Here is a 23001-nt window from a genome sequence, read left to right as displayed (position 1 = left end):
AGATAGAAGCTATAGATTCCATGTTTATGCTAGCGCTCCCACTCAATTGCACTACCGTGTTCCCAAAATGTACGTATCACCCTGACCTAAAAGTAGGCTTAACTAACAAATCAAAGAACACGAATAGCCTTTCAAGATTGAGCCTAATCATAACAGGATTAAGAACATTTGATCTAGGATCAACTAGGCGATATTGACTTGAATAGATATTACGGTAAGTTTAATAAATCTAAGTCAAAGTTCAATATCGTTCCCTTCCGATGCATACTCCATGCATCCAACCTGAGCTTTACTTTAACCAATGCTCTGGAAAGAACATAGCACTTCTCCAAATGCAAGTAAACTCTGTTGTAGATTATCATATCAGTGAAACCCTATGTCTGATAAATCTAGGAAACTTTATTCACATAGTCATGTTTACTTTCCAATGTGTTGACGGCACAATAAACAGGATCAAGTATGTGAAAAGGGTTCAGATGAATTTATACATTATGTACATATAATCATGAAATAAATCATATGAACCATGCAACATTAAATGTTATTTCTGATCTATATTAATAAGTAAATCTGATTATATTGAAATGAGTTTTATTTAGGGCATAAAACCCAACATTTCTCTCCTATTTTCTCTCTCTGATTCCTTTTTCCCCCAGAATCCTCGACCCCCTTCTCAGTGTGTTTGTGGGGTATTTATAGTATTTTTCTGGGGTGATCCCTAGAAATGAATCACTTGTCTTTCTATGCAGGCTTAATAGGGACACATATTCCCAACAGATACAAAATAGGAAGTACATGACTTATACCGTAGGTATCTTAGGGGTTAGGTGGATATAATCTTTTATCCCCTCTTGATTAATGTGATTTCTCATAAAGTAGTCGTCACTAGCCTTATTAATCATAGCGTAATAGCTGAAACAGGGGGGTTACGCCATCTGTCATATCGTTTGTGGTAGTTTCAATACGTCTTCCCACATGCGGCATTTAATGCGAGATAATTGTTCAATAGAGTCCAGTACCTCCCGGAACTGCTTTAGTATGTCCATGGCCTCTGGGAGCGTAAAGAGCCTTTTCATGTCTTCTTCGGGAGATACCTTCCCAGAGACACTCCTCTGTTGTCTAAGACTTAGTTGATTTCTTTAAGAGCTGGTCCTCTCAGCTCCACGTGTCATCCTTTTCCAGGTCCACGTATTTTGGGTAAAATCAAGGGCAACAGTTTCATTTTCAGACATCTTAAGATCATCAAATTTAGCTTGAAGCGTAATAAACCTAGAACGCTTTACATCAGATGTTCTTTCAAACTGAGTTTGAAGGATCAGCCAAGCATCCTTAGCAAATTCACAAGAAGATATAAGCTTAATATAGCCTTAACCTACTCCATTAAATATAGCATGTAAAGCTTTGCTATTATAAGCAGACAATTTATCATCTTTAGTAGACCATTCAAGTTCAGATTTTAATTTAAAATTACCTTTGGAATCTACCACAATAGGAGGAGACCATCCTGAAAGAACCATCATCCATGCTTTCTCATCTCGAGACTTGATAAAGGCTCTCATTCTAACCTTCCAATAAGGATAGTTAAAATCATTGAGGAGTGGTGGGCGAACAATAGAACTTCCTTCTGCAAAGAGAAACATATTGCAAAAATACAAGAAAATGTTAAAAGGATCATACTAAGAGTTTAGTGTCCCGCTCTGATACCGATTGAAAAACTATTTTTTTGCAAATGCCAATAATTATACTAAATTTCAGTAAAAACACTACTGTAACAGACTGCAGCATCAGAATATAATTCTATCACTGCATAACACAATTTTGCAGAAACAAATCAGAAATAAATAGTGCAGAATTTAAAAACTTGACCTAAGAGAATTGTACGTGGTATCAGTGTTCTTTCAAACACTACTAGTCCACGGGACCACGCTCAAAGAATGAAATCAATTAGTAATGTATCAAAGTTTACAAAAGTAATTGACTTAAACAAATTTAGACCCTCTCTAGTGATTTGCCGCAACCCTTTGTAATCTGATCTCTTAAACACACTAAGTAGTGAACTCCCTTCAGCTATTGATGTGTGCTTATTTCCTCCCGAAGTAAGGCTTAAACAAATCGTATCCCGAAGATGTATGCTCACTTCCTCCCGAAATGAGACTTGGAAAAGTCTTCTCCCGAAGACTCACACTTGTTCAAAGCTTCTCTTCAACCTATTCTATGAATAATATGATATCATAATAAGAAAACCAAAACGTAGTTGAACACTCTAGGTTTTTACAAATGAAACACTCTTCTCACAAGGAAAAATATGAAAATATGAGACTAGAAGAGATAAAATCGTTTGACTGCTCTCTAGGTCTTATTTATATAACATACCAACCCTAAAGACAGCCACAAAAATGATTTCTCAGCTATACGAAACTTTCTTAAAAAAAAATCCTAATTTGCAGTATCAGAATTGGGTTTTGCAGTAGCAAATTAGGACCAGAAAAGAAACTTTCCAAATTGAACCAAGATCAGGAATTTGGACTTCAAACCTGCCAAATAAACTTTATTTAATTTATTCTATTAAAGGAAAAACCGAAATCATCCATTAGAGTTAGACAACTTTCCATAAAAGAATTCTTTATCTTACAAAAATTTTCCTAAACCAAAAAGAGATCTGAGAAGAAATCTTTCCTTAGAAGAAAAAAGTAATTGAATGCAAAAAATCAATGTAGTAAAAACAATTTAAATTCCCAATAAAAATGCACATTAATTAAAAAATATTTTAAGAACTAAATTACCAAAAAAAAAACTTAACAATACCCATAATTTTGAAAAAAACTAAAAGAAAAAAAGATTACTAAAGCAAAATAAAATACACATCTTTTTTCTTGCAATATTATTATTTATTTTATTAATATTATTATTTGAGGCAGGCAAGGGAATTGAGATTTGAGAGAGAGAGAGACACGCATTAAGATGAAAAAGAAGAAAGAAAAAAAGGAGAATGGGCAAAAAAAGGCAAAATAACTCAGCTTCACTCACCTCACCTCTACTCTCTCAGACTCAGCCCTTCTCTCTTCCCTTCTTTCTTTCTCAATCGGTTTCTCCTAAACAAATGTAGAGAATATACTTTCCTTTAATCCATTTTCAACGCACGGTGAGTCCAATTTTAGGGGGTTTATTGTTTTTGCTGTATTTGTTTTCTTCTTCCTGCCTACTTTCCACCTTGCTTTTCCAGTTCATAGAATAATTTTTTGGACGACATGATGGGGTTTCAGTAAGACCCGTTTTTTTATTTTTGCCCATCTCTTAATCTTATCTCAAAAATATTTGTGGGTTTCATTAAGATTTGGTTTTTGTTTTTTGTGGTTTTGGTTTTCGGCTTTGCTTTTGTGAATTGTAAAGGTCAATTTTTTTAATGAGGGTTAGAATGATTAGGGAGATGAGCAAAGAACTACCACCTGAGCCTCTTGATTTCTTCATTTGGACTGTTGAGGTGAGCTCTTCCAACCTTCCACTATTTATAATCGTTAATTAATTTGGATCTTGATCTTCTTTTCATCAATCATCATCTGTACTGTTTCTTCGTTCTTTTGATTAAAGTATTTGAGCTGCTTAATTATTGATGAAAATCTAAATTTGTTGCTTGATACTTGCATCTGATCCTTTTTATAGTTCAGGTTCTATATCTGATTGGAAATTTGATCTTTGTCTTTTGCTATTTAGTATTCTACAATTTAGTAGAAGTTATGGTATAATTAGATTCATATTTAATGGTCTTGTTGAATGGAACAATATTTGTAATTGCAAATTTTATCTTTGAGAAAGGATCAACTTCATTAGTCTTTATTTATTGACAGAAACAATTGCAATTTTTTGTGGCCTTATAGCAAGTTTGGAGTATGGCTTTCCAGCTTAGTTTTTGAGGTTAAGAATTTGTTACTTTTTGTATTTAACTGAAAATAAAAAATTGCTGTTTAGTACTGCTTCCAACCAGTTACTGTCCGTCAACAAAGAAAACCCATATGAAGTTAAGAAGCTGTGTGTGTGCAAGTGTTTATTGTATTAGGATGCTTTGTAGCATCATGAAATACCTGTTTTAAATAGTGAGACTCTGGATAAAGTAGAAATTTATGGCTGAAAATTTTATGGAATAAAGATGCTGCTGGTGCGAGAGGAAAGTTTGGATCATCTTCTAATTGATATATTTGAGTTTAGCAGGGGTTTTCAAGTGAATATTGGTAGCCCTTAGAGTTTTCTTAGTTGAAGGAAGGTACTGTTTATGCATGTGATGCTTTGTAGAGTTGCTCCTTGATGGGTTTTAGAGGACATAGTTACAGAGGATTGAGTTGTATTTAGCCATTTTAATCTGTAGAAATGCATGTTGAAAGCTATTGTCACTAGAACCCTTACTTTTCACATGTTTCAGTGTATTTTGAAGGACTAAGTTGATGATCGCAGTGCAAAAGTTACAATAACAAAAACTTATGAAATTTCCTTGTGTGTGTGTGTGTTCTTCTGAAAATTTAGTGAAAAGCATATGATTGAATATACCATCTCTTTGTCAGAAACAAAGGATATGCTTCATGGTTCTTTTTCCTTGACAGGATGTTGGTTTGTGGTTGGAAGAGATCAATCTAGGTAGTTACCGTCAGGTATTTAAGGAAAATGGTGTCAATGGAGAATACTTGGAAGGCATGTCTATGTTTACCACTGAACAAATTCTTCGATTTATTAGACGGTGTCACATGAAATGGGGAGATTTCATAACATTATGTAAGGAACTCAGACGAATTAAAGGTATTTCTTCTATCTCCCCCACCACTTTATTACATGTGTAATCATCTGATATGCAGAGATGATAGAATATATAACGTAATAAGTGGGGAGACTGGTTTCCTTTTCTTTAGGAATATATTTCCCTTGAAAATAGGTTGTTTAGGCGTGACTAGATTATTTCATTCCAACATGATGATGATGGCATACTGGGTTTAGTGTGCTCCTTTTCTAGCCTTGCCCAAATTTTTCTGTTATATCTGTAGCTGTGGAAGCAACAAACTTGCTAGTGTTAACATTTCTAGCTTTACCTGAGTCTTTCTGTTATATTTGTGGTTGAGATCCATAACCATACCAACATGCTAATGATGGCAAACTGAGATTTGATAATGGACTAATGTGCTCATTTTCTAGATTTACCTGGGTCTGTCACCTATTACATCTTATGTTTAGCGGAGAAATCCATGCTCATACCATTTTCTTATTTTTGTTTGCTTAAGATATGTATATTTATGTTCCTTTAGTTTTAATATACAATTTGGATGCAAGTGATGTATGCTAAAGCAAATTGTTTATCCAGTGGCCTGTTTAAAGGGGGAGCAAAAGGTTCGCAGGCCATGGTGGGCACCGTCATGCCTCTCCGTAGTCTTTGTGAAGGTGGCAAAGCGTAATAGACAATCACGGGTTGTTTCGTTGAATTTGGAACCTTGATGAAAGAAAAGATCTGCTTATCTGTATGTATTCATATTTTTCTTTTTTATTTTTTTTTACTTAGAGAACAGAAAAATAGGAGAACTTTTTGTGTTGAATCTGTCAAGATGACTGTTGGTTCTTCTTTGAAGAACTTTGGTGTAATCTCAAGCTCGTTTATGTATTTATTTCTTGGTGATTTTGCTATTGGATGACACTATTTGGTAAAGAAAAGGCATGAAGCAATTGAGTTCCCGTTGCAATTTTCTTTGAACATCTCTACAAGTGATTGTATCACATCTTATAGCAAATTGAAAAGGGAACTCCATATTTGTTTTGGCTTATACATCTTCATTTTCTACTACGATCAATGAGCATAGTTGTTGGTATCGGACATATAATAATGTTGGTCATCTAGAAATGTGTTTAGAAGGTCAACAGTCTTTTCACCCTCAATTTTGGTTAACATTTCAAAATTGAGTCATGTTTTTGTTTTGTTCTTCTTTGCCTTTTCCTCCCTGTAAAACTCATGGTAGTCATGTCATTTGAAGTTTGATAAGTTTATGGTTAGCAGACAATGCCACATGGATGCTTGGTTAAGTAGAAAGAAAAGGGGATGTTGAGGGGTATGTACGTGTGGCCCTCAATGGAGCCACTTTTTCTCATTTTCTTTGTTTTGGTTAGGGGACATGTACCTTATGGCCTGGCAAATTGAGACCTGTGCTATTGTGTTGGAATAAGTTAGTGATTGTGGGTGAAGTAATTGGTTAATGAACCAAAGGATCAATTTACCTTTATTCGCCTCGAAAATCCTCTCTTTTTTATTACAATGGTGTATAAATTATGAAATTATGAAATTATTTTAGTTGCTTTTGTGTTTCTTCTTTTAATATACGTGTGTTAATTTGTGAAGGTGGACAATTGCAATTTTAGAGTCCTCTTTTGAAAGCTTTTAACTAGTTCACATCGTTTTCATTACCAAAAACACCATCATCAAAAAGGGAAATTGCTTTTTTTTTTGGCCAACACGTCAAGACAAAAATAAAATGAATAAGGTGACACGTAATCAACGTCCACATGGAGTTTGCTTTCACTTATCCAGATTGAATATTATTTTTACCTTTTCTTCCTTGTGAATATTAAATTACTGTATTTTATTAAATTGTTTGGTTTAATATATAGTATTTTGTTAATTTGGAACCGTGATATGTTTTTGTTAATAGGAGTGGCTCTTCTATACTACTAGTTTTGAAATTGTGCCGATGGCACTTTTTATGTTTAAGAAACTTTTAGAGTAATTTTTTTTTTTTTTTGTAAGTACCTAAGTATTAAGTAAATTGTCATGGTAATTCTTGATTGGTTCATTATTAAATTTTTATTTTTTAAAAAAAAAAAATAATTTAAATATAGTAGTAAGAAAGTAACACGTGGACAATGATTTAATATTTAATAGTTAGGTACTTACATAGTTCTAAAAATATAACCTATATATTATTACCGTTAAAAATTAAACTTAAGTATTTATTTGCAACTAGGAGTTAAACTTAAAAATTTATGCCATAAATTACTCTAAATTTTATATATATAAAAAAAAATACAAAATAACAAAATCACTTATTAACTATGCATTTATATATTGATTTTATATGATATATATATTAGTGTGAAGACGTACTAGAGGCACGTAACTCTCGTCCAAATATATAAGTTAATCATATATCTTATTTTCATCAATTACGTTTAAATAAGAATGGTTTGATATAGGTTCTTTTTGAAGATAATGTGTGATTTGTCATATTATTTAAATGTATGTCCATGATTTTTTCCATTATTATTTATTAATAAAATAACACAAAAATATTAATATAATTTGTAAGGCAATATTTGGTTTGATGTAATGAAAATTGTAATATAATCAAAATTACTATAATATTTGATTTTTTAAAAAGTGATGTAATCACATAACAATGTAATGTTGATTACATTATGCAATAAAATTTTCTTAAATTGAAGAAGCTGTGTGTAATGAGAATGACATCACAAATATTAAATAAAATAAAAGTAAATAACTCAAATACTGTTTTTTATATAAGAATAAAAATTAAAGTATAGGGATAATTTTATGAATTTATTACTTATTCAAATTTTATTCCGACAAGAAACAAATATCGTAATTAATTCTCATTACTATTTTTATTCTATAATATTACTATTACTATTTCATTAAACTAAATATTACTTAAGCTTGTATAATTTTTTACACTATTATTTACTAATAAGAAAATAAGAAGAAAATCTAAAAAAGAAAAAAAAAATAGCAAATACAATTTAAAAAAAAAAAACAAAAACAAAATATAGGAGAAAAAAATATACAAATATATATATTTAAAAAAATGGAGTACATATATAAAATGTTTATTTTTAGTGAGATTAAAAAATAACTGAGATTTATATATATATATAAATATATATAGATATATATAATTGAGATTTTATAATATAAAATGAATTTGTCAAATATAGTATAATTTTTACATTTTTTATTAAAGCTGTTCTTGCAAACTTATGTATAATTAAAAAAATCTAATCGAAGTTAATAAAGAAATATACATATCAACAACGAAAATGTTAAGGTGCACATTAAGGTGTCAAACACAACAAAATGCATCATACCGTTATTGATGCATTTTAATATCAGCTACCAAAAATTTTTATTGAATAAAATGATTTGGTGAACTACTAATCAATTATTAGATATCACATCGGCATGGTATGAAAGGTATTACATAGCAATAATAGTACAAAAAGTACAAAAATCATGCATAACAAAAAAAAAACAAATAAAAAAACAATAGATAAATTTTGTATCAAGTTTTTCATTTGTGTATTGAAATATAATACCTAAAATTGATGCAATATAATGTAATTTTTACATCTCATTGAAGATATTCTTGCAAACTTAATAATAATAATAATAATAATAATAATAATAATAGAAGTTAATAAAGATATGTACATATATTAATAACAAAAATATTAAGGGACATATTAATGTGCCAACTGCCAAGTACCATAAAATCTAGCATACCGTTCTTGGTGTATTTTCATATCGATTTTCACAAATTTTAATGTAATAAATGATTTAGAAAAATGCTAATTAATTATTAAGTAGCACATCAATATGATATTGAGCACCTTAAGGAATGACATATTAATAACAGTACAACAAATCATTTACCAAAAATATTAGTACAGAAATCATCATAAAAAATAAAAACACAAAAGACCAAAAAAATATTAACTAATTATTAGGTACCACATTAGTATGATATTAAACACTTTAAAATACTAATAATAAATACAAAAAAAGTCATTTACCAAAATAAATGATATATAAGAAAAAACATAAAACATAAAAAAAACCAACAAAAACAAGTAGTTTGTTTTTGTATTATATGATGATCCATTCTTTTATTGTATATAAATATATATTGGCAAAAAAACACGTTCATTTGCTAAGTAAATATAATTTGGATTGCTAATTATAATTTTTAGCCAATTTTTATGTTTAAAATTACATGTTGAAATACTATTTTTTAATAATTTTTTTTATCAAAGTATTCGTTATAATTACTGTTAACACCGTTTTTTCTTAACAAATAACTAAATATTAATTTAATAAATATATTTTAGAATAACAATAATAGTTATAGTAATAATATCAAGAAGGTTTTTACGTAGTTTTAAAATTAATTCTTTATAGTCTATGAGTCTATCTTATTACCAAAAATTGATTATTAAGTTATAGTAATAATATTTGGTACATATGCAGTTCAAAGATCATTAAGTTGATTTTTTGAATTATATCCAAACTTACCTTCCCAGAAATTCGATTTGCATATTGATGATAGTATAAGGTCTATGATTAGTTACTAGCCGTTGCCTAAGTCCCTCTAAGGAAATACCCTAGTGATAGGAAAATTTCAGAATGATCGAATGGTTGTGTACTTAGTGTAAACCATTACTAGATTCATGGATGACCTAATCGTAATCTTAAGAAAAGCTAGAACTGTTAACTAAGGTTTGCATGTTTGATAGCTATTCTAAGTGATTAGGGGTGGACCATCCCATAATCATTAGATAAGAAAGTGTTTGTTTTAACAAATACTACTTTTCTAAGAAAATGAATAAGTCTGAAAACAAAGTAGAAAAATAAGGGAGAAATTTTTTTCCTTGATTCCAAAAGTGTTCTATTATCTTATTTTGTATAAGATGGTCTCACTGCCTCTGTTGTCTTGACACAACCGAAGAGGATAATTCCACTTATGTTCTTAGACAGAAAGTCACGGTACCTTATTGTAAAGGGAGGGTCTCAAGGAACTCACCCTGTTATAACTTGAAAGATACTTGTGATGAAAATCCATTGTTAGTTTAAACAAGTAATGGATTGTCAGAATAAGGAACTAAGAAGTAAAGCCAAGAGAACTATGGTTAAAACCATTCATATGGAACAACCAAAAGTTTTCTATTACAAGGACAAGAAAGGAAATTTCGTTAGTAAGTCTATTCAATGGACTTAACAAAACTTCCTGTTCTTAGTATTAAAGGTTTGAGTTTATCTAAACCAATGGCTTGTGGTGTGTCTGGTAATTTACTTACTCTAGTGCAAGCAACTTACTTTAGTAAGATGCTGAAGCATTATTTTTTTCTAGTGGCTAAATCTATAAAAGCTTTTCGACTTCTATATATAGATTTCATTTATCTAAAGAAAAGTTTCAACTATTCTAGAAAAGATAAAGGCCAATGAAAGAATTCCTTAGGATCAACAGTGAGAGGTCTCAGATATGCTTTAGTATGCATTAGACCAAACACCTACTGTTGAGTGGGAGTAATGAGTAGGTATCAGATTAATCCAGGAAAAGAACATTGGAAGACAATCAAGTGAATCTTAAGATCAAGAAGAGGAACTATATGTTAGTCGATAAGGGTGTATTTAATACTCTTAAATTACACCAAATCAGATTTATAGACTTGCCTTAGTGCTAGAAAGTCTGCTGATGAGATGGTGATTACTCTAAGGGTAGAGTAGTGATTTTGGAGAAGTGTAAAAACCTATCTGAAGTCTCTAAGTCTACCAAAGAGACTGAATGATAAAGTTGCAGGAAAGATACTTATTCAGTCTAAGAAGAGTTCTATATATTTTTGGCATTGTTCCAACATTTATTAACTACTAGTGTTACTTCCTGATTAACGCAGAAGTAGTTGCCAAAAAGTAAAGAATCCAGTATCCCTAAAGGAGTAGACATATAGAGAGGAATTTCACTATATCAAGTATTTTTTGATTAAGGAAATGTAATGGTGGAGGAAAGTTTGTATTGAATACAACATGTCAGATGCTATTACGGAGAGTATACTACAAACTACACTTAATTTGGATATAAAGGTGTTGTGATTATTTGAAATGCACTTTTTATTTTATATTAATGCAAGTGGGAGTTTTTTGGGTTTGTGCCCTAAATAAAACCTATTTCAATATAATCAGATTTACTAATTAATAAAGATCAGAAATCGCATTTTATGTTGCATGGTACGCATGATTTATTTCATGATTATATTTAATGTATAAATTCTATTAAGTCCAGAACATATGTATTTGTTCATGGTTATAGTGTTGTCAACACAGTGGAATATAATCATGATTATATGTTCAAAAGTTTAATTCCCTGATTTGTCAATTCACTGGATTTATGGATTTAGACTGGCATGATAATCAGGGATAGGTATACTTACACCTTGGATAAGTGTTATGTCCTTTCCAGGGCATTGGCTAAGTTTACCAGTATCGAATGTATGGAGTATACATTGGAAGGGACAAATATTTATTGGATTAGATATGATAAATTTACCGTAATATCTATTCAATTCAATATCACCTAGTTGATCCTAGATCAAATAATTTTTAATCCTGACATGGTTAGGTTCGATCTCAAGAGTGTTATTTGTGTTCTTTGATTTGTTAGTTAAGTCTACTTTTTGGTCAGAGTGATACGTACATTTTGGGAACATGATAGTACAATTGAGTGGGAGCGCTAATCATAGATATGGAATCTATAGCTTCTATATGGACATAGAAGTGAAACGATGATTTCCTTCGAGCTAAGCTAAATAGAGATAAATGATAGAGCCCTCATTTTAGTGATTATATTAGTTCACTAAAATATCATTTATAGGTGGCCAAGTGTTTTAAGGGTAAAATACATTGAAAGGGTGTAACGGTAATTTTGTCCCTATGCAATGTAGATCATCTATAGAGGATCATTGATTATTAGGATTATAACAATGGATAATTAATAGTGTATCTATATCGTGGAACATATAGAGCTATCTATGTAACTGAGAGTGCAATTCCAATGTCTATGGTGGATGCAATGAGGAATTAATAAGTTAGTGAATTTACTTGGTAAATTCTAGATCTGCTTATTAGAAGCTCGGTTATATAGGCCCATGGTCCCCATACTAGTTGAGACAAACTGCTTGTAAGACTCAGTTAATTGATTTTAGTTAATCAATTATAATTCTAAAATTAGACTATATTTAGTTTATGAATTTTTCACTAAGATATGGCTTGATTGTGAAAAAATAGTGTTTTGGGGTTTATTTGTTAATTAAGAGACTTTATGGAGTCTAATTAATAAATATTATAAATGACAATTTTATTTGATAGTTATTTTAATTATTAAATAAATAGTTTTGGCATTTATAGGGTTGAAGTTGCAAAAAGTGGTATTTGTGAAAAATTGATAAAATAGTTGAGAAAAATGATAAAGCCCAAACTAATGTAGGGCCCACTACGTGGCCGGCCATTAGGGGTCAATTTTACTCTAATTTTATCATTTTTTATTCCTAATAATTCAACCCTAACCCTATTGAAGATAGTATAAAAGGAAGGCTATGGTCTCATTATCCAACTAATGCCTCCAAAGCTAAAAACCTAGTTTTCTCTCTAGGTTGATGAGACTTCTTCCTTCTTCTTCTTCTTCTTCAATTTCGAAACACTATAGCCTCTCTTCACAAAAATAAATTCAGCCATTATTGATTGAGTACATTCCCACACATAAGAAGTTGGTCCTCAATCATAGTGTGTAAGATTGTGAAGAATCCAAATTCAAGAGAAGGAGAATCGGGCTCAGATCTTGGTGATACTCTGCTACAGAAAGGATACAAGGGTTAGAGATCTAAGCGGAAGGAGTCATTCGATTCCGCTGCACCCACTGTAAGGTTTCTCAAACTTTATATGTGTTTATTTATATTGTTTTAGATATTCATATTTAGGATGTTAAATAACATACATGGTAGTAAATCTAGATCCTGGTAAAATATAATCCAAAAGGAAGCTCCTCCGATCATGGAAGCTCTCCGATCTTGGAAGCTCCTCCGATCATGGAAGGTCCCCCGATCATGGAAGCTCCTCCAATCATGGAAGCTTCTCCAATCATGGAAGCTCCTCCGATCATGGAAGCTTATCCGATCATTGAAGCTCCTCCGATCATGGAAGCTCCTCCGATCATGGAAGCTTCTCCTAAGCAGCAAGGGATTAAAAATTCCCAATTTTCAGTCCCCCAAAATTAGCTCCTAGCCTAACCAAAAGCTATTAAACTTTCCAAAATAGTAATTCAGGGTAATCGAAACATAACCCATATGTGACAGTCAGTAGTCCCGGGATCCGTAAGGGGAAACACCGGGTAAGTTGTGCAATCCCACACCGCCTGGGAAAGGTCAAGTGGGATGATTTTGAGACTGTGTAGGTATGTGACTACATAGTTGAAGAGAGCATAAATGGATTGATTGGTACTACCTATGTCAACAAGGTGCATCTTGTTTTTCGGTAGCCCATCACGAAAGAACTCCACAGTTAAGCGTGCTTGACCTGGATCAATTTTAGGATGGGTGACCTCCTGGGAAGTTTTCCCAGGAAGCGTGTGAGTGAGGACAAAGCACGCTGGAAACACTCGTGTTGGTCTGTAGGGTCAGACATCAGTCCATGAAGCAGCCAGAGTGTCGTACTCGTGTATAAGAGCCATTAGTCCGTGGGTGTAATGGCTCAATGGAGGTTTGAAGCGGGGATGTTACAAATGGTATCAGAGCCTTGACCCAGCCGGAAGTGTGGCCGACGAGGACGTCGGACCCCGTAAGGGGGGGTGATTGTGACAGTCAGTAGTCCCGGGATCCGTAAGGGGAAACACCGGGTAAGCTGTGCAATCCCACACCGCTTGGGAAAGGTCAAGTGGGATGATTCTGAGACTGTGTAGGTATGGGACTACATAGTTGAAGAGAGCATAAATGGATTGATTGGTACTACCTATGTCAACAAGGTGCATCTTGTTTTTCGGTAGCCCATCACGAAAGAACTCCGCAGTTAAGCGTGCTTGACCTGGATCAATTTTAGGATGGGTGACCTCCTGGGAAGTTTTCCCAGGAAGCGTGTGAGTGAGGACAAAGCACGCTGGAAACACTCGTGTTGGTCTGTAGGGTCAGACATCAGTCCATGAAGCAGCCAGAGTGTCGTACTCGTGTATAAGAGCCATTAGTCCGTGGGTGTAATGGCTCAATGGAGGCTTGAAGCGGGGATGTTACACCATAACTCAAAAGCATCTAAAATAACATGCAATGAAATTCACCATGGATGAGCAAAGCTTCTAAGGTGGCAAATCTTCTAATGAGTGATGGGGATTGGGATATCCCCAAGCTCGAGTCCCTGTTTGACTCTGAAACGATCACTGATATCCTGAAAGGGGGAAGCCTTCCAGTAAGGGGAGAGATAGGTGGATTTGGACTAAAGAAGGAAACGGTAAATTTACCACTAAGTCTGCTTATTTGCTTCAGGCTTATGAGAGAGCCCCCGTCTGTGTGGTTGTGCCAACATTATGGAACAAACTATGGAATTCTAAGATTTTGGAAAGACATAAAATCCTTTGGTGGGGTATCCTTTCGAATGCTTTGTCGGTCCGCGGTATCCTGGCTAAGAGAATCCAAATTGAAGACGAGACTTGCCCCTTGTGTGGGGAGGCTGAGGAATCAATGGAACACTTGTTCCTCTATTGCAACTTCGCTTACCATCTCTGGAGGTCTTCTCCCTGGGGGGTGTTCCCGATCCATGACTCTGGTGGTCGGGTCTGGGATCGGGGTAGACTCGGATAAGCTATTCCTCTATGCTTCAGTCATCGTGGAAACAATATGGAGAACCCAAAATGACAAGGTACATAAATTGCAACCGAGTAACATTATAATGACCATTGACTCTATCTCTCATTGTTATACAGATTATGTGGCCTGCTTATTCCCTCCGACGTTACCTATGGCTTCTCCTGCTTGGACCCCTCCGCCTGAGGACTGGATCGAAATCAACTGTGATGCTAGGGTTGGTGGAGATTCTATGTGCATTGCGACCCTGGCTAGAGATCACACAGGGGATGTTTTGTGGACTGCTGTTTCCATGCTCAGCTTTAGGGACCCGTTGATTGGAAAGGCGGCGGCGTGTCACCTTGCCATTGACTCGGCTAGACTCAGGAGTCACATTCTATATTGTGACTAGAATGTAGACTCAAAGCGCTAAAGGGTCTACATTCTATATGGAATATTGATAATTATGTCTCTTTATGTAATTAACTATCTAAAAACTTTGTATCTTGTAAACTTTTGTTTATTCCTCGTTGTTATAATTTCGCTGCTCATAATGTGACTAGATGGGTGTTTGCCCATAACATTACAGGTTTTGTGGAGCCCTCCTCGATATCTGTTACTATTCTTTGTAATTACCAGGAGGTCTAATTTCCCTATCTATATAACGCTTTATTTTCAAAAAAAAAAAAAAAAAAAAAAGAAAGAAAGTAAGATGAATGTGAGTGTATATTAAAATGTATGAAGTTCCATCTTAAAATTAGTTAATAATGAGAGAAATTAATTGACAATAAAAAAAAAAATAAATAACTCATACATCTTATATATGAATACACTCTTTAACATTCTCTCTAAAGATGGTGAATATTTTCTTTATTACTAATTTTGGACAGCTCAATTACAAGTGGCTTACAGCTGTTCTTTTTGGCTTTACTTTTTGAATTAGGATGAAGGTAAGTATAGTTGGGTCTATAAAGTTCTATTTCAAAATAAATTGACAATAAAAGAAGTACTCACTCAACATCTTATATATGGTATTAAATTTCTACACATTATCTATATACTCCCTAGGACACTTTGCCCTCAAAGTATGATCATGCATCACATGGGCTATTTCAGAAAAGTATTTAACTTAAATTTAATTCCAATTAATTGACAAAACAAGAATAATTAGTAACTTCTGTACGTAGTATATTTTTGCCTCCACGTCTTTAAATTTGTATACAAATGCTCATTAAAGGAAAGTTGACCTTATTTTACCTACAACTACTTCTCTTAATATAAATATTCCTTATTTATTTCAAATATAAATAGATCAAAAGAGAAGAAAAATGAGAGTGGAAAATATGTTTTTTCGAAAATAAAATAACAAAGTTTAGACAATGAATGTTAATGTTGATTCAATCTCTATTTGTTACATAGATTATGAGTCTTGTATGTTTTGCCTTGATGAAGGTTGTTGTGTCCCCCAATCAGCCCCTCCCGGACGATTGAATCAAAATCAACAGTGATGTTAAAATTGGTGAAGGTTCAATGTATACGGTGGCCTTAGTTAGGGATCACTTGGGACAATTTTGTAAGTAGCGTCAAACATGCTCAATTTCTTTGATTCTCTCATTAGAGAAGTTGTAGCATGTCTGTTAAATATGGAAACGGTTGTTTCGTTGAAGCATCAATATGTGGTAATAAAGAGTGATTCGGAGACAATTATCAAGACGCTAAAGGAACATATTCTACTTGAATATTAATAACTATGTGAATCAATGTAAAATACTCTCTAACCTTTTGATAAGTTGTAATTTTTCTTTTGTTTTATGAACTTATAACTTTACAGCCTATAATGTAATTAAGTAAGCATTTACCAAAGGTATTACTGGCTTAATTGATTTGTCTTCTATACCAAACAACATTGTTTATAATGACCATAAAGTTCAGTTGCTATGTTTTAGTTTTTCTATCTATAAAACGTTTTATTTTCAAAAAAAAAAATAAATAAATGTTAAATCTCGACATAAGGTAAGACATTCGTAACTAACAATATATATACATAAAAAGCATAAAATAAGAAATAGGGTGGAAGATTTTTTTACTCCATATTTTAAAGGAATATCTTTTTTTTTTTTTTGCTTTTTCATGATCTATAGTTGATTGGCATGGCTGCTAAAAAGAAGAAAACAAAAGCTAATAAGATGAGGGAGGAAAAAAAAAGTTGCGTCTCTGTAAATGGAGAACATATTCTCTAGTGGAATTCATAGTGACATTCAGAATTATTGAATTGGAATATCTTGTATCAAAAGAGGAGACTATATGAGAGATATTTTCCATATATTCAATATGCATTTATAAATATATATATATATATATATATTTTTGCTGGGACAATACACAGATATTTGGGTACTGCGTTTTACACATAAATGTACTCATGTCAAATAGTCGGTTATTGGAGTGAAAACATCAAACTGAGTTAAGGTTGTACACAATTATTATAGACTGATTTGGTAGTGGCAGATCCTCACCTAGTATAAAGACAAGGAGTAAAATTCATAGGAGTTGTTAAAGCAAAAACAATCAAAATTGAGAGGTTCCTATTTGGAAAAATCCAACCAAGATCTTTCAAAGATAACGTACCAACCACTGTCGGCATGGCTTATAATGGCACAAGCTTTCATATTTCACAAAAAGACTATGCAAAACACAACCAAACCTCTACTTTGGGAAAATTGGTAGGGACTACTCCTACTGCTATAACATTTTTCATTTGGCTCAAACCCTTCTTATCAAGACATGACTACTTATTATGAGGTCGTTGTTTTGATTTGTTACCAACTCTAATGTGTTTCCTTTTGAAGTGAAAAACCATGCATTGATACTGCTAGAATAGACTGTCATGTATAAAATAGCTCTTTACAAAAGGCCCAAGCAAGATAGTCAACATGACAATTCCAGAAATGAAGCTATTCATAGCCTACTCACTCGTCTAGCTAGAAAGTTGACAAAAAGAAATAATAATATGTTATGAGTGGTTATTAGGCAGTGCCCCTGTGGAGGCTATAGAAGGAAGTATATCGTGTTATGAAAGGATTACATCTGAAGGAAGATAGACAATAATAGATTTTACAAATAAATAAATTGCTCACAGTAACTTCACACACTAGGTGGGGAAAAATAACAAATAAATAAATTTTACATCATTGTACATGCCCATTCAAAGATGAAAAAAAAAAATCCAACACTTCCTCTGTGTGTTAAACACAATCAATAAATCATACCATTTCTCATTCTTTTGAATAGCCTAAAGGTTGGGCAGGAAGATCAATTTCCAGTACAATACTCACAAAACCGAAACTCAACCTCACACTAACCACAATCAAACCCCATATTTCGAAAATTGGATGGGCTAGGCAGGTGTATAATTTATCGTATGACAAACTTTAGAAGCTGCTAGCGGATGAAGTGTTACCTGTTTGCGAAGTACCTGAGGTTGCAATACTTGTCTTGCTAATGATCCCCTTCCCAAAATACTCAGCAATCACTGAAAATCCATTTTTAGAACTCTTTACTTGTTGAAAGAATAGGTCTTGGTCTTTGGAGTTCTGCTCTAAGTTTCTCTTCATTTCTAGGACAGACCTGTACTCAGGGGCACATTCAGGACATTCTTTTTCATTATCTCCAAGGCAACGCTGATGGAACGAGTGCATACACATAAAGTGTACTGCAGGGAGGTCAAGAGTGAAAGTGCACGCAGTGCACTTACTGAGCTGAAAGATTCTGGCATTTGTCCTAAGATCCTGGATTTCTTTCCTCATGGTCGTTGTATCTTCCTGCACAATTTAAGAAATTTGTTTAGACTTCCACCATTTATCATTTGAAAAATCTTCTAAAATACATCTCGATGCTATCCTGAGAATGATTTTATTCCTCAAAAATTTTATTAACAAAGACCAATCCTCATCCAGACAGTTCGGGTTTGAAACATACAGGCATTAACTTTGCGCATTTAAACAGGCATGCTCTATCACGTTTAACAGCATACCTACCAAATTTGTGCCTGAAGGCTCCATTTTTATTCAAATGGTCATTGCTAAGATGTCTCCGATTACCTACTTAGGTAAACTTAAGATCTACAACCAAGAATTATGTAAATACTAAACCCTAAAAGCCCTATTGACAAGCATAAAATGTGGATTGCCCAGCATAGAATAAATAGATTATCACTTCTCCTTAACTTCCCCTTGTTTCTTCACTCCAACACCTCTATTACCCACATTGACATTGGTATTAAATATGTGCAACCATTGTTGGTAGATTTCAAGTTTATGTTCACTATGATACCTTCATGATTATTTCAAATACCACAAATTTGTTTTCACTTGGCCTTCCAAAGAAGCCCTTCAAAACATTTGATTAATAACCCCCCTTTATGGATACCAAATTGAAAATCAAAATGATACAATAACATAATAATAAACTACCCATTACAGCTGAATGAATAAGCCACTGACCTGATACTTATCAATAGCTCGCCGGTCCTCCTCAATCAGCTTTGACTCTTGTTCAAGTTTTCGAGCAATGTAATCCTTAATGACAGAGATCGTAAGACATGGATTTCTGGACAAAGTTTGAAGAACAGTAATGGGAGGTAAGATATCATCTCTTTCTATATAGGTTAAGACTTCTTTCACTTCCTTGGAGCAATCTACGCCAAGTTCACCAAAATATTTCAGTAGGTCCGCCCAAAGAGATGGGTCCCCTCCCTTCCCTGAATCCCCCAATCTTTTGCAGCAAGCGATCAGTCCCTCATGGTCATGAGTTTGCATGTAGCAAGCAATCACCTCCTTATATAATTTCATCTTTTCATATATATACAGAAGCCCCTCTTTAAATGAATTTGTTAAACAGAGAATTATTGCAAGATTTATATCATATAGAGGTTGTTCTAGCTCTGATGGCCATGCATTTCTTAGCAATTGGAGCCCCTTTTTCTGCCTTTTCAAAAGATCATTTTCCTTGGTTAAGTTTTTGTTATCATCAACTGATTTCCCATTGGACTCGGCTCTTGACAAAACATGTGCTCCCGATTTTACCATGAGACTTAAGTCAACATCATTCTTAGCTTGCAAAATTGAAGGGGAGTTCAAATCATTGGACAAGTACAACTCCAAGAGTGTGTTGTGAATTTCTACTTGAGCAGGTGAGTCTTTCACCTTGTCAGTATACTTTTCAAGAAAATCCATTAATGACTCTGGATGATGGATGAAGATGTTCAGAAAATCAACAGGAGAAGGCAGCAGAGATAAATATGCAAAATTTGAGCTTTCTCTCTTGGCTGATTCTCTGTCTTCAGTGCAGAGTCTCATGAGAATCTCAATTGTGTCAACAGGCTTGTGCTCTATGAGAATCTTACCATACTCTTTAATTGTTACCCCTGCTTGACTTGGTTCAAGGCTTGAAATATACTGCAAGGCTTCATCATATCTACCAAGGTCTTCAAGCAAGATTTTCAAGTACAATTCATGCCTTCCTGCCTTCTTAGCAACATACATTGCATGCTCATGGTAATTGGCAGCACGACAAACCCTAATGGCAGTTTCTACATCAAACTTATGTTCTCCAACACCATCTTCACTTTTTATAAAGACATTTAACTTTTCAACATCTTTTAATTTGGTATAACAGTTCAGTAGAAGGGTGGTGTGATCCTTCGAAGCGAGTCCCTTCTCGTGTAACTTTTCCAGGTAATTTGTAAGGTTGTAGATTCTCTGTGCATCTAAGAACTTCTGTATCACATAAGAAGGCTCAAGGTGCCCGATAGTAAGAATATACTGAGCCATGGCCTCATCATAATCTTGTTTGCTGTATAGATGATCCCCATATTTCCTTAGAACTTCCGCAGTTGCAGCAGCATCAGCTTGCTGACTTTGTACAAGGTTGATAGCTACAGTATAAAGGTTTTTTTTAAAGAGCATATCTAACTTGCTTTCCATGTCCTTTTCCCCAATGCATAAAGCAGACTTATCAGACATAATTAGAATTATGTTGCCCCACTCACAGAGCATGTGAGAAACTTCTTTAACCACAAGGCTGTGTGCAATTAATCGATTTTTTAGGTCATATACGTTGAATGTGTTCTTTCCATTTCTTTGATCTGCTATAACACACAGAAGGTATCCGCGAAACCACCCAAGGAATCTCTTCTCTCCTTCAAAAGCCCAACAAGGACCACGGCCATCAACTTCATAAAAGTACACGGCCTCGGGTCTACCAACTATTAATTCCTGATTACAAGAAGAAGAAGAAGAAGAAGAAAAATTGCCTATCAAAACTCGATTCATTAATCATGTGAAATGTTTTAAAAACAAATGAGAAACAATAAAACCAGAAAACAAGGATTGTCTTTTCCTTAACTGATTTCAAGGAATATATGTAGAGTGCACAAAAATAGTTGCATATTTATCTAAGTAAACACATCAGTGTATGTAAACAGAAACACTCCGTTGTTTCCCACCCATTACAGTTAAACGAGCCCCTTGATAACTTGATACGTATAAACAAATTTTGTTCTGTATCCGAGCTATATATTCTCATTTATTTTATTAGTTATTGCATAAATGAAACTTTAATGATATTACTGATTGGTTTCTTTTCTTTCAGTTACATTCCAGTACCTTTTTCTAGTTATAACAAAATAAGTACTTCCAATGTATGAAATAAAAACTCCACAAGCTTCAGATACTATAAGTATAACCTTTCCAATCACGATAATATTTCTTTCTTTTCCATTTATGACTTTTCAGCTAGAAGTAACAATATAGACACATAGCAATATTGACATATTGCAACATAAAACCATAAAAGCAGACAATATTGAAGCATAGATACAAAAGCAAAATGCATACCGAACGATCACTCATTGCAACATTAACAATGGATCCAATCTGATCAAGGGTCTGCCGTTTAGGCGGTTGACTTTGCAAGCTAAACAAAGTCACTGAGGTTGGAGTCACAGCAAATAACTGAAGGGTTTGACCATCCACCTTAAACCCCAGACCTGTAATTGAGGAATGACTCTTGTTAGAAGAACCATCCACCTGAAGCTTGAAACGGGTGATACGCTCCCGTGCAATGTCTCCTTTGATGCAATAAATATCACCGTTATCTAGGCCAATAGCTATTAGCAATATTGGCGGGGCTTCTTCAAGAACTAAAAAAGATGTAATCTGTAGGACAAAATTTAAGTAAATCAAAAAGTTCATCACTGTAGAGATTCAAATTAAAAAATGTAACTTAATGTGAACCAATATGTAGTGCCTTCACTACCTTGGCCTCAGGAAACTGATTGGTGAATATGCGTAAGATTCCAATACAATCAGGACTAATTGAGCTTGACCCTTCAGGTTGCATCCTATCAAGGTCAAAAACCTTAAGGCAAATAGCGGATTGCTGTGGAGAAACTTGTTCATCTTCTCCAATGGTAACCAAAAAGTTCCGTTGCTACATAATTAATAATGATATAAAAAAGTCGTGATCAGAACAAATTACAACATTGGGAAGATATTAATACCCGAACCCAATTCAAAAAAACTTACCTTGATTTAAAATTAATCAGAGTAAACCAGACCCATAAGAGTTTCGACATAATCTAATTCTTTTCAAACTACACTTTCCTATAAACTAATCAGAACAGAACTAAAGAAAGAGGGGAAAAATACCTTGAGCTGCTGAAGGAAAAGAACAGAGGAAGAGTGAGCCTGGAAAGCATAATTGAAGTTGAGACCTCTGTCGAGAAGGCTTACGGCGCCGTCCTCGGAGCCGATCACGACCTTCCCTCTTCCGCTGGAGCAGCACTGGATCTTGCCTTGAACGTCATCGGGAATCGCGCACTTGCCCGCCAATTTCTCCTCGAAAAACTCGAACTTCCTCCATTGATACATAGCTTGGCTTCGAATCAAATGTACGAGTTCTGAGAGATCCTCGAACTCGAATTTCGTTTGGTATTGTTCCTCTGTTTTATCTTATACCCTATTTCCGGGTCGGGTCACTGTTCATAGTTTTCTTTCTTTTTTCTTTTTTTTTTAAAAAAAATAAAATTAAGTGTTACTATGTTAGTATTAAGCGTGTGGTTGCATTTTATTTAGCAATAATTAAACCATAAAATTATATTAAATTTTGTATTTTATATTTTAAATTTTGATATTTTTTTTTATATATTTTTAAATATTATAAATTGTTATAAATATTAATAACTAGTAAATATTCCGCACTTTGCGGCAGATATATAAAATATTTTAAATTATATATATTGTGCTTTTTAATTAATAATAATTATTTAATAAAATAATATTAAAATTTTAACTTTACTATTAAAAAATT

General features: G+C 33.5%; 2 protein-coding genes across 4 annotated transcripts; one reads left to right on the top strand and one right to left on the bottom strand.

Annotated features, from left to right (window-relative positions):
- Positions 1 to 2912: 2912 nt before the first annotated feature.
- Positions 2913 to 5714, top strand: LOC115700584 (uncharacterized). 3 transcript variants are annotated; one of them, XM_030628176.2, is made up of 4 exons: positions 2913 to 3142; positions 3424 to 3481; positions 4593 to 4785; positions 5342 to 5714. In XM_030628176.2, the coding sequence occupies exons 2-4, from the start codon at positions 3428 to 3430 to the stop codon at positions 5470 to 5472; spliced, it is 378 nt and encodes a 125-aa protein (XP_030484036.1). In that variant the 5' UTR covers positions 2913 to 3142; positions 3424 to 3427; the 3' UTR covers positions 5473 to 5714. The 3 variants fall into 3 exon arrangements, with proteins under 3 accessions (XP_030484036.1, XP_030484035.1, XP_030484034.1); XM_030628175.2 differs by having other exon boundaries at positions 2919 to 3142; positions 3415 to 3481; XM_030628174.2 differs by having other exon boundaries at positions 2919 to 3142; positions 3391 to 3481.
- An 11920-nt stretch (positions 5715 to 17634) lies between these two features.
- Positions 17635 to 22725, bottom strand: LOC115698832 (vacuolar protein-sorting-associated protein 11 homolog). The gene is made up of 5 exons (XM_030626026.2): positions 22341 to 22725; positions 21949 to 22122; positions 21528 to 21848; positions 19134 to 20906; positions 17635 to 18452 (listed from the first exon to the last, which is right to left on the bottom strand). Exons 1-5 carry the CDS (start codon positions 22560 to 22562, stop codon positions 18063 to 18065), a joined length of 2880 nt encoding a protein of 959 aa, XP_030481886.2. The 5' UTR covers positions 22563 to 22725; the 3' UTR covers positions 17635 to 18062.
- Between the last annotated feature and the right edge of the window lie 276 nt (positions 22726 to 23001).

Source organism: Cannabis sativa, chromosome 8, assembly GCF_029168945.1.
Source record: "Cannabis sativa cultivar Pink pepper isolate KNU-18-1 chromosome 8, ASM2916894v1, whole genome shotgun sequence".
In the NCBI taxonomy this organism is placed as follows: Eukaryota; Viridiplantae; Streptophyta; class Magnoliopsida; order Rosales; family Cannabaceae; genus Cannabis; species Cannabis sativa.
Note: the sequence above shows the minus strand (reverse complement) of the source record. Positions and strands in the feature narration are given on the sequence as shown.